At 40.3% G+C, this 11,897-nt stretch overlaps 2 protein-coding genes across 2 annotated transcripts; one reads left to right on the forward strand and one right to left on the reverse strand.

Moving 5' to 3' along the window:
- Window positions 1-974: 974 nt before the first annotated feature.
- On the reverse strand, window positions 975-7,283 carry LOC133136243 (tRNA selenocysteine 1-associated protein 1-like). The gene is made up of 9 exons (XM_061253558.1): window positions 7,021-7,283; window positions 6,553-6,650; window positions 5,981-6,080; window positions 5,813-5,865; window positions 5,242-5,373; window positions 4,454-4,573; window positions 3,714-3,972; window positions 3,078-3,120; window positions 975-2,244 (listed from the first exon to the last, which is right to left on the reverse strand). Exons 1-9 carry the CDS (start codon window positions 7,054-7,056, stop codon window positions 2,102-2,104), a joined length of 984 nt encoding a protein of 327 aa, XP_061109542.1. The 5' UTR covers window positions 7,057-7,283; the 3' UTR covers window positions 975-2,101.
- Window positions 7,284-7,374: 91 nt separating this feature from the next.
- Window positions 7,375-11,614, forward strand: pak1ip1 (PAK1 interacting protein 1). The gene is made up of 10 exons (XM_061253557.1): window positions 7,375-7,510; window positions 7,779-7,941; window positions 8,032-8,152; window positions 8,354-8,428; window positions 8,711-8,763; window positions 9,942-10,087; window positions 10,676-10,773; window positions 10,867-10,966; window positions 11,148-11,277; window positions 11,459-11,614. The coding sequence occupies exons 1-10, from the start codon at window positions 7,439-7,441 to the stop codon at window positions 11,593-11,595; spliced, it is 1,095 nt and encodes a 364-aa protein (XP_061109541.1). The 5' UTR covers window positions 7,375-7,438; the 3' UTR covers window positions 11,596-11,614.
- Window positions 11,615-11,897: the final 283 nt, after the last annotated feature.

Genomic DNA, 11,897 nt, shown 5'->3' on the forward strand with positions numbered 1-11,897 from the left:
CAAAGAGGGGCGTATTTCCTCCGCCGAAAATGCTTCAAAATATTTCAGAACTGTCTTTTTTTACCGGAACTTTTCTGCCGTAAAAATTAAAATTGCTTTATGTATTTTAGCACATTACGCAACACGGAATGTATAACAAAGGAAAAAGTAAAACGCATTAAAACGCATTCATAAGGATGATTACGCTATTGTTAACAATTCAGGCTAGCCTATTTAGTTTGTCACATTAGTCTCGATTAAACTGGCGAATTATTCTCTGTGGACAATTTCATCTAGGATACAAAACACAAGCAGGCTACAGAACCAATAATCCGTCCTCTGGCGCCATCATTCGACAAGGGGAAAAGGCATAGCCTATTTCTAACGGAGGCGACTCGGATGCATTTTCCATTATTTGTACAACACAATTCAACACTTCTGGAAAGTCGAAGGCCTAGCGTTGAATAAAAATCTACTTATTTTTTATTATTATTATTTAATAATTTTTTAATTACATTTTTTATTTTTTATTTAGTGGTGTTCGACATCAATAAAATATATTATAGTATCTTATATATTACTCATAAGAATAATAAAATGTAGCCTATACATCTACATCTTGAAACAAAATGGGTTTCCAGAGCCTTAATTTAGCGATATAAAAAAAACCCTCTTCGCTGTATAATTTAACAGCACAACGTAAAGACCGACCTACCTACAGGGATATTCTTGCACAATGTTCGTTTTGACATCCTAGAGGACAAATACAGAATTTGTTGAGCATTATCGTACATTGCCTCTTAATTTAAGTTTGAAAAAATTGATATGCAGTGTACGTCAATACGGTCATAATCACGCGCGTGCCAAAAGGAAAATGTGCGGTTCGGGCGCCCTCATGTGGTTGTAAACAGAATGCAGTTAGGACCGGGAAGTTATATAGGCACTGTAGACCCAATCTGAATGAATCTGAATTCAATAAATTAATAACAAGAGAGCATTTTTCATTTAAATTTTTATGTCAGAACTGAATAACCCATGAGGGCAAATGATCAGTCCAATGTGGAGAAGCAGAAGTTCTGGAATACATAAAATAGTCCAACTGAACACAACAGTCTTAGAAGCAATTCATCTTTGCACAACCTCTCAGTGATTTTTAATATATAAATATTCTAAATGGAAAGAAAATGTCCCAAGAATGAACCCTCTTTATACAGCTCTTCAAATTCAGTAATATAACCTCTCTACCTCAATAACATTAAGACGTAATGAATATGCAGAAAGATATGAATTTAGTTACAGATCAGTACAGCAGAGGTTGCAGTGCGACTGCAGACAAGCAGGAAATGTTCTGGGTACCAACACCAATGGATTTGCAATATTCCATCCTGTCCAGATTTTTACCAGTTTGGAGTTTATTCCCCCAAAAAACACATCAGCAATCAAGACCAAAGTAAAAATATTTATAAAAAGAGTAAAAGAGTATTTGTATTATAAAAGCAGATTTGGCACACGGGTAGAACATGTGACAGGAATTTCTGATTGCAGTGACCATTTTTGATTGGAGGAAAATAGTGGAAAACTGCAGTGATCCAGGTTGTATTTAAGGTACCACAGACCAGGCTTCCCTGCCATTCTCCTCACGTCAGGGCGCCGAGGAGAACAAATGTATCTCATCTGCATGACTTTCAGCATTTCGGCTGAGTTTCAGTTGTTCCAAGTGATGTTTCTAAGGTTAACTACAAAAACAGTACATTTTGAATGGCAGACAGAGCCAACATGTTGCCAGTATAAAGAATGCATTGTGAAATCCTCTGAGATGCCAGTGCTAGAACTGATGCATCAGCTTCAGAAGCAAAGGTGCACATACTACAGTCAGGCACCATTTCACAGTGGGACACAAGACGTTGTAATGGAGACGAAAACCCAGCAAAACCAAAGAAATCACAGTTCAGGAAAAAAAACAACGAGAAAAATAGTGATGGAGGAGAAGATCCAATCCCAGATGAAGGAACCCGACAATAATGTAATTGGGCAGATAAAAACAGGAGGCTTGCACGAGCAGTTCAGTCGGGTTTTAAAAGGCGTGTTGCGTGACGTGGGCATGTTCCGTGACACGGGCGGATCAGCTGTGGGCCTGCGTGGGGATGGGGGAGGTGACGCTGTCCAGAGGCTGCCAGTGGCAGTGCATGAGAGAATCGTACAGCTCCTCGCTGCGGTCCATGTACTGCCGGTTCAGCGCGTCCACGTCCGTCTGGGGCTGCGGGTCTGCAAGAGGAGACCGCCCAGCTGTGAGTGAGCTCTGATGAGAGCATCCAGGCCAGATCCACAACCACAACCTCATCCACAACCGCATCCACAACCACAACCGCATCCACAACTGCATCCACAACCACAACTGCATCCACAACCACAACTGCATCCACAACCGCAACCGCAACCACAACCACAACCACAACCGCATTCACAACCACAACCGCATCCACAACCACAACCGCATTCACAACCACAACCGCATCCACAACCACAACCGCATCCACAACTGCATCCACAACCACAACTGCATCCACAACCACAACTGCATCCACAACCACAACCACATCCACAACCAGCGCTGACAGTCAGAACATTAGGACCGCTCGTTTAAAGCATCAGTAAGCATCGCCTGGCCCGATTGACAAACAGTGAAGGGTTTTCCCTGTGTGTCCCCTGGGTGTCCAGTGCTCATCAAATCCTCCCTGTGTCACGGGCTAAATATGCCCTTAACTAATCCTGTTCAAGCTGAAATAATGCATGGCAAGTGCCCTAGAACAAATACAGCTATAATGTACAGAGTGCCCGAGTAGGAATATAATAGAAATAATGTACAGCAAAAGAGCTAGTACGAATATAGTAATATATGGTGAATGCCCCAGTATGGATACAGTAATAATGTACAGTGAAAGCCCTAGTACAAATACGGTAATAATATACAGCGCGTGCCGTACTGCAAGTACAGTAATAATGTACAGTGAATGCTCTAGTACAGTGGGTGCAACAAACTGGCACTCAAGTGCTTTTGCTGCACACCATGAATGTGTTCTGTGGTAACAGGCGTTTACCTTCAACAGGCTCTTCCAGAGCATCTTCAGAATCCTGGGTCGGCTGAGAGAAGAGAAACGGTCATGGTAAGATAAATGTGCTTATTTCCAGAGAAATGAGCTTTAAATCACATACACAAAACAGTGAAAAGAAAACTATGTTATATACAGAAAATTGTATACACAAAACATACACAAAATATACTCTAAAGAGGGAGGGGAAAAAAAATAAAAATAAAATTTAACTTAAGTCAGCATATGCATTCAGGAGCCTGCAAGCTCAATTTTCCTGTTTTCTAAATCTAAAAAAGTTTAAAATACAAAAATCTTGAGTGTACACAGACATATCTGTAAATACATTCTCAGCATCATTTACACAACTGTGTATTTATTCGTGCCTCAAATATAACCACACGTTTACCACACATGACACTAGCTGAAAGCTGATAGCTAATATTTGGACTTATCCATTTGAACAGCTGAATATTTACCTCACCTTTACCAGGTCAGTGCCTTGCTACAAGTGTACACCTGAATCTGGACCGTGGTGGCATCAAGCCCACCTGCCCCTAACCAACACTCATTGACACGCAATGACAGAGAAAACATCCAGCCTCAGCAGCCGGGGTAGTGCAGCCAGGACCCTGGAGCCCTTACCTCAGCCGGCTGGTGCACATCTGTGTGTACAGGGGGCATGAAGGGTGGGGGGGGTGCCATCATTCCCGGTCCTGGCGGCGGGGGCCCCATCATGCCAGGGCCTGGGGGAGGGGGCCCATAGGACCCGTAGCTGTAGTTATAGCTGTTGTACTGGTCGTAGCCCCACTGTGGGTAGTAATTCTGGTATGGCTGTTGGTAATATCCGTGCTGGTAATTGTTGTAGTTCTGCTGGTTTTGCTGATAATTATTTGTCTTGTTGCTGCAATGCAAGAAAAAGTCAAACTTGAGGTGACAGAGCGGGTAGTTTCGAAAAGTATCACTGAGCTTGTAAAAACGATATCCAATTAGAGAAACATTAATATTGTTACACATGCGTATATATTTATATATGAAAAATTACCATTGAACAATGTAACGTCCAAGCAGCCGTTTCCTTTGGAGCCACGGAGCTTTAGTTGCAGATTCTATGATATTCACAATATGTGGAAAGCTCACCCATTTCTCCATGCCTACCTAGCAGCCAATCGTGATAATGCACAGATCAGCCAATCAGCACAGAGTATTTCCAGCATCAGTGCAGCCTTATGCACTAGAGTAGGACCATGAAAGTTATTTAATGAAGCAATTCACGTTACAGCAGTGCCCCAGCTGGGAACCAAACCCACAACCATTACAGATTGATACGGAATAGACTACACTGCCACCCAAACTCAAGGCTCTTCAGATGGACAGGAACTCACCTCTTGTTGATAGCAATGCTGATTCTGATTGGCTTTCCTCCGAGACCCGTGGCGTTCTGACACTCCTCCAGGGCTTGGCTTTGCTCCTTCTCATCAGTGAACTTGACAAAGCCATAACCTCTGAGTGAACACAACGGTCACAACCATCAGCCCACCCGCTGAAGACACTACAAACATGCCATCATGCAAAGCAGATACTTGAAAATAAATATAGTATATATTTGTGGAAGAACTGAAAATGTTTTTTACGTTTTTAACATGAAGTAGCATCACTTCATTTGTGTAGCGTTCGCTTATTCCTATATGGGGAAGACAATAGTTTAATAGCACGTTTGCCTGAACTAGAACAGAAGCACAGCACATCAGCATTGTCAGTTTCTCTGTAATAATGAAAAATCTGAAATAAAAGATTTGCTTAGATGACAGCTGCAGATTTCACGAGTCCCACGTAATGGCTTCTCAGGCCTACATAATGCAAAGGATTTCCCAACAGAAAAGACAAACACATGACGGAAAGTAAATTATGATTTAGAATTGTCAGTACTAATACCGCACAAATCATTATGTAATTTAGACTCATTTCATTTGAGTTTCCAAGATAATTTAATATTTAGCCTACATACAGCCCATTCAGCATTTCCATTTACAAGACACAATTGCCCAAAATGAAAACCTGTATTTCATTAATATAAATTGTTTTAATTAAACCAATCAACCCAAACCAACATGACAAAAATAAAAGTTTGCCTATTCGTCTGAAGAGGTAGAGAGAAATTGTGCTCTCCTACCTGGAGTTACCACTGGGATCTGTGACCACTTTTCCAGATTTGCAGGAGGCATACTTCTTCGCAAAGAACTCATGAAGCTGTTGATCCTCCACATCAGGAGAAAGATCTCCAACAAAAATGGAATACTCTGGTCTGGGAACAAACGTGGAACAGAATTATACAGACATTCTAACTACACATTTTCTGGTGCATGTGACTGGGTTCTGCATGCTAGTTGCAGACAAAGTACCCAACCTGAGCTCATGAGCCACGACAATTAACATGGAAGATTTTTCAAATATTGCCCTTTTGTAATTGGTTTATTCTTGTGTTTTTTTTTTTTCTAGGGATGAAATCAGGACACATTTGTTGACAGTAGAAAGGCTCTTAGGACACAGCTGGTTGAAGCTGTTGATGTCAAAAGAACTGGAAAACCTGTGAGATAAGCCAGTGAGATAACTGCTTAACTTCAGCTTATCATAATCAAGTGCCAATTTTTCCAAAGCTGTGAAATTCTCTTTACTTTTTAGTTTGAATGACAAAGTCAGACTGTGGCTGAATGACAAAGTCAGACTGTGGCTAAATGACTCACCCTGTATCTGTTCGTTTCCCATATGTGGCATAGTTCAACTTGAACTTTCTGGGCTGTATCAAGAGCAGAGAAACACACAAACACAGTCAGAGCGGTCATGCCTTTTTAAAGTACATTATGAGAGCATGACATTTTTTTTTTTGTTACACTGACAGTTTCACTACTTACTGGATTTGACCCTGGGACAACCTTCCCATTAAGACTGGCAACACAGCGGTCTACAGTGGCCTCATCTGCCAACTCCACAAAGCAGTATCCGGCTGCACCACTGCAAAAGAGTAAGAGAACATTTCCTGGAAGATTAACTTCAATGAACACTACTCTGATTCAGTAAAAGAGGAAAAAACAAGATATGCGCCCCAATCCCAGAAAACTGGAAACAGCATTGACTTCACCAGACATTTTCACAATGGAACGACAGACTATCTAGCAACAGGTCCACACTGTGAGTACAATATATATGTGGTAAAACATTCCCTCAGACAATCCCTATCTGAATAAAAAACAAGTTAAACAAATTAGACAGTCAACACACGTTTATCAGAAGAGGCACATCTTAATTTATGAATGTAGAACAATGAGAGACTTTAAAGTTAACTAGTAGTTGTGGGTATGCTAGACATGGTTAAACCAGTCAACACAATTAAGGTGATACGCCTAAGGTACCGTATGACGAGGGCGGCGTGTATAAGTATAATTGGTCTGTTTGGTAGAAAGTCAGTTCGCACATTGCTACCCACCCAGTTACTCTATTGTATATGATTTTAACGCCAGAAGCGATCTCCCCCATGTTGCTGAAGGCTTGCTTGATGAAGTTCTCGTCCATGTATAGGTCCAACTGTAGGAACAACACAACTGGTTAGGCAAATAATCACAACTAAGAAAAAGCGTTGTACGTTACAGATGCTTCCTGTGTAATTATGCCTTGTCTCTCGCCTATTAGTACGTGCTCTAGACACACAATCTGAAGTGTATGATGCTAGCCAACATTAGTATGGCAGTACAATAGAGCGAACTAAACTGCTGCATATAAAACTTAACCAGTTGACCTAACGTTACTCTAGTTAGCTAGCTAACGTTAGGTCGTAAATTAACTTCAAATATAGATATCGCAATACCGGTTTCAGCTAGCTAGTTAGCCATCTTAGTTTGGACATTAACGTCAAACGACAAAGCAAATAACTCCATTATGAATAAACTTAACTTACGTCACCCATCCATACACTGGTCAAACGATTAAACATTTTGGTAAGAGTAAGCTAACGCCAGTCGCCTCCTTTAGTACAAATTTTGATACAAATCTAGCTAACTAACTAGTGCTAGCTCTAACCACAAAACACAAGCGAGTGCGACATGCTCTAAGGAAGCAAACGTGCTTCTCCAATCTCCTGCCTACGTAGAGATTGCCTGAAGTACTAAAATGAAGCTTTGTTGTACTTCCATCCATAAACAATAGTATAAACTGAAATGCATAATTATACTTATTAACTATTATATTACAGCCGATAAGGAATATGTAATGTAAAAAGCTATTAATGTTATCTTTTAAGCAGGCATATCTCAGGTCACCATGGCACGTGACGTGACGACTTTGCAGTATAGTTTTGCCAAACGTGAGTTTCCAACATGGAACATGAGGTGGTAGCTGGAAGTTATGAACAGGTTGTGTTTGGCTATAAGGTGGCCATTGATGAAAAGGTAGTAAAGTTATTTGAGTTTTGAGACTGTCAGATCCGTGAACGAATTAGTGTAGCGAATTGGCTCACCAATCGGCTATAAAAGAGTGTATTGTTTGTTAGCATTAACAAGCAACCAGTGTGTGCCAAACTGTTTTAGCTAACGTTAGATAGCTTATAACTTAGCTAGATTGTTGGCGTCATTGTTGGAATCATATTATATGTAATATAATTATGACGAAAGCTGAAATCTAGCCACTGAAACGGAAGTCGTTCATTTTGTTTTGCAGGAATGGTCTCTCAAGGCCGACTTCACGCATCACTCTCACACAGCATCCTTATCTGCTGTGGCCGTCAGTGACAGATTTGTGGCAACTGGCAGCAAAGATGAAACAATCCAGTTGTACGACTTGAAAAAGCGTGTCGAACACGGCGCTCTGCTTCATCATGACGGTGAGGAGATGCTCGCCAGACCCTGCCGACGTTTCTCCGTTTTACGTGCATCTGTAGAAATTAAACTGAATCTTGATCTTGTCGCAACAGGTACAATTTCATGTCTGGAGTTCTATGGCGCTTCTCACTTACTAAGTGGAGGAGAGGATGGGCTTCTGTGTGTGTGGAGTACCAAGAAGTGGGAGTGCCTGAAAACCATCAAAGCTCACAAGTAAGTTGCAAACTTGAACTGGACAGACCGCCAGAAAGCTGCAGGTACCTGTCTAACTGGGTAACTGTGGTGTTCTTGAAATGGTTACTTGGCCTGAATTGCCCTGTTTCATGTGGTGCTGCACATACGTCTTATATTGGCTATTAATTTATACTTACAGTTGAGTTAATCAGTGCTGTGCTTTCCTTGTCTCTTTACCAGGGGTCATGTCACATCACTGTCTGTGCATCCCTCAGGAAAACTCGCCCTGTCTGTGGGAACCGATAAGACACTCCGGTGAGATGTACTGTATGACTTCAGCCCCTCTGCCTCGGTCTGTCGATAATCATATGAAGAACAGAATTTGTGGACCTTCAATTTCCCTTTGTGCCAGCTCCCTAGAGCTTGAGTCCTGAGGGCTGCACATTTGCTGATTAAAGTGTGTGTTTGTCCAGAAGGACTTCACACCCTCATCGCTGATGCTTGTGTCCTTACTGTACTGATCAGGGCGTGTTCATATGTACATGATTTGTCTTAGAAAGTGATGATCAGTAGTGATGATCTTTTTCTCTTCTCTAGAACATGGAATCTTATAGATGGCCGATCAGCATTCATCAAAAACATAAAGCAAAGTAAGTGATTTCTGTCAAACACAAGGAATTGTTTTAAAGAAACAGCACTTGGTGAAAGTCTTTGGCACAAACAATACATAAGCACAATCTCCCACATTAGAATAGCAGACTCAGTTGGCAAATTTAAAAAGCAGCTCAAAACTTTCCTTTTTAATTTGGCTTTTAATTAATTTTTTTTATTCATTTTACTTATTTTTTACCTATTACTTATTGACTCTTTCATACAATTTTATTAGTTTTACTTATTTTACTTACTTTTATTTATTACTTATTGACTCTTTTATTCTATTTTATTTGTGTTTTCATTTCAATATACATTGTTTTCTTTTTCTATTTTATTCTCTGTTTTTATGTTTTCATTTTAATTCTTTTTCTTTTCATTCTCCTTGTTTCTATGTTTTAAATCTTTATAACTGATTATGATTGCTGTGCTTTTCCCTCTGTTTTTGCCTTTTGTTTTTATTTTTCCTGTCAAGCACTTTGCGCTGCATTCTGCATGAAAGGTGCTATACAAATAAAGCTATTATTATTATTACCACCTAGCACAGCAAGGGCAATAATACAATAATTAAATTTTTGGGTGGAACTACATTTTTTATTTAGAAAAAATGCACAATTTAGAAAATAAAGCTTAAGTCAAGAACTGTATTAATCTTTAGTATTTGTTTTGCATATATATCAGGAGTGCCAATAATTATGGTGCACACTGTATATGATGTATGTTGAGAAATCATGACTGTATAAGGCCCCCAGTAGAGTCAGGACAGTTTAGTCACTGCCCATATTCTCCCATAGACTGACCTATTTAAACTGCATGTTCATTTAACTAATGTTGAATTCTGAAATTTTTGCATAGGAACACTATCTTTACGTATGCTCAATCTAAAACTATATCCCCTACCCCAATTGATGCCCATAGCATAAGCCCTGTTCATTGCCTAAACCTGTATGGATGCAATGATCTATTTTTCTTTGGAGAAGAGCGTCTTATACCTGCAAATGCAAATGTAGTATTTTGTGACTGCATACTGTAGGCATTGCTCAATTGTTGCCAATATAGAGATGCATCACAATTTATTGAGCAACCGATTCTTATTTATATGATGATTTTCACATGGAACAATTTATTCAATTGTGACTTCATAAAAGAAACCCTTGACCTGTCTCTCTTCTTTTAGATGCACATATAGTCATGTGGTCCCCTGCAGGAGATAAGTACATTGTGGTTGTGAATGATAGAATGGATATTTACAGCCTAGAGACCGCATCAGTGACCGCAACCATAACAAACCCCAAGAGAATCTCCTCAGTGAAGTTCCTGAGTGTAAGTGTCTTCCGTCTCATTGTTTTTTCTGCCCTAGCGTCATTGTTCCTGTTGGGTGTGGCTTTTGTTCAATTGCTTTGTTGTTAAAAAAAGACTTCAAAAGCTTATTAGAAGAACTGTTCCCTAACTAGGACTCATGTCCCTTAAAGTATCATTTTGTTTGGATTTCCGTATGCCATAAATGGAGTTTTTACTTTAAAATAAAGGGCTTAAATAAACATGTAATTGGAGCAGCCACAGCCTAAGGACATTCACATTAATGAGAGGTATTGAAATGTGCCTCTGCTCAAACAACATTCTGAGCTCTCAGTATTGCCACTAGAGGGCTTAGGTGTTATTATGAGTGACTGCCATGTTGTCAGAAGAGGACAGCACCTTGGCTGCACCTTGTTTACTAGCTATGCGTGAAACCTGTGAACATCTGTTCATATTTCTCATCTCATAAGAGACGCATGGGTAAAAAAAGGATGGTATGTGCAGGAAAAAGGTAGGTCCAAAGCAGCCATTATGTTTTATTATCACTCGGTATTTGTACTCTTAATGGTATCACCGTGATTAAAAAGTATTTTGCGATTTTCTGTTGCGCAGGATGTCATTCTGGCCGTTGGAGGCGATGAGGAGACCGTGAGGCTGTATGACATCAGCACTGAGCAGAGCGTTTGCGAGTTCAAGGCCCATGAGAACAGGTACACTGGCAGAATCTCTGCTGCACGGCATTACTATTAGTATCATTATTCGAGAACTGCCTCTTAATTTCTTCCTGTGTTCCTCATGTACAGAGTGAAAGCACTTGACAGTTTCACAGTTGAGGATTACCATGTCCTTGTGTCAGCCTCAAATGATGGATTCATCAGAATTTGGAAACTCCATCTTGATCAGGTATGACAGGTGTATATACATCATTACCTGTGTTTGCCTAGTAATTGTGCGCTGCAGATCTATAAACCACTGCATGTAGTTCCAGTAACTACCATAAAGGTTTTTACTGTATGACTCTGGTCAGGATATTTGTTGTTGAATCCTGTAGACGCCGATGCAATGGTTGTGTTTGTGTTCACAGATGCAGGAGCCACCAGCTCTCTTAGTGGAGGTGAACAGCACAGCCAGATTAACCTGCCTGGCAGTGTGGCGGGCAGGCCTGCCGCAGGAGTCCACAGGAGAAAAGGAAGTGCAGGCTTCAACCTCCCAAGGTATTCCAGCAGAAAACGATACAAAGCAAACAGGGTGTCCCTAAAAGTGCCAATTTGGGGAGTCCCTAAAAGTGCCAATTTGGATTGTTACTAGGAGTCTGACAGTGAGAACATGAATTGTGATGTCATGTTGAATCATTGTCATTGTAATGCAAACTTTCCCCCCCCCCCTTTTCAACAGCCACAGAATGTGCAATAGAAGTCACAAAAACAAAGAGAGTCAGGATTTCTACAGAGGAAGTGGTAATCGAAGAGGACAGTTGCACCAAGAAGACAAAACATGAAAACATCAAAAAGAAAAAGCAAAAAACAAAATAAAGACGTGCCTGTTTCTAAACGTTTTGACTTTTTGTTTGGCTTTAGAAGGTTTTCTGTTATGAGAATATGGATCACCTGTTGAAAAATACATCTTGAAACTGAAGGTGGTCAGTGCTGGTCTTTTGAGTTAAGTGGAGAAGATTGTTGATGGCTACAGTGTTAGGTCAAGCTTGTGGATGCAACAGTAGGTTCGCCAGCCTTGATCATCTTGATTGTTATGGTAGTTTTCTGAATGCACTCCCTATTATGTTCTATTGTCATCAACGCATCATAATTCATTAAGCAGAATTGGGATTTAATAA

The sequence above is a fragment of the Conger conger genome, chromosome 9 (assembly GCF_963514075.1).
Source record: "Conger conger chromosome 9, fConCon1.1, whole genome shotgun sequence".
In the NCBI taxonomy this organism is placed as follows: Eukaryota; Metazoa; Chordata; class Actinopteri; order Anguilliformes; family Congridae; genus Conger; species Conger conger.

Excerpts from the sequence above, each read along its gene's own strand:
- LOC133136243 (XM_061253558.1), bottom strand. The coding sequence starts at position 7,056 with ATGTTTAATCGTTTGACCAGTGTATGGATGGGTGAC. Across the intron at positions 5,866-5,980 it reads TTGTCCCAGGGTCAAATCCA|CCCAGAAAGTTCAAGTTGAA; the intron begins GTAAGTAGTGAA and ends CTCTTGATACAG. Across the intron at positions 5,374-5,812 it reads GGGAAACGAACAGATACAGG|ACCAGAGTATTCCATTTTTG; the intron begins GTGAGTCATTTA and ends GTTTGTTCCCAG.
- pak1ip1 (XM_061253557.1), top strand. The coding sequence starts at position 7,439 with ATGGAACATGAGGTGGTAGCTGGAAGTTATGAACAGGTTGTGTTTGGC. Across the intron at positions 7,511-7,778 it reads AGGTGGCCATTGATGAAAAG|GAATGGTCTCTCAAGGCCGA; the intron begins GTAGTAAAGTTA and ends TTTGTTTTGCAG. Across the intron at positions 8,153-8,353 it reads AAAACCATCAAAGCTCACAA|GGGTCATGTCACATCACTGT; the intron begins GTAAGTTGCAAA and ends TCTCTTTACCAG.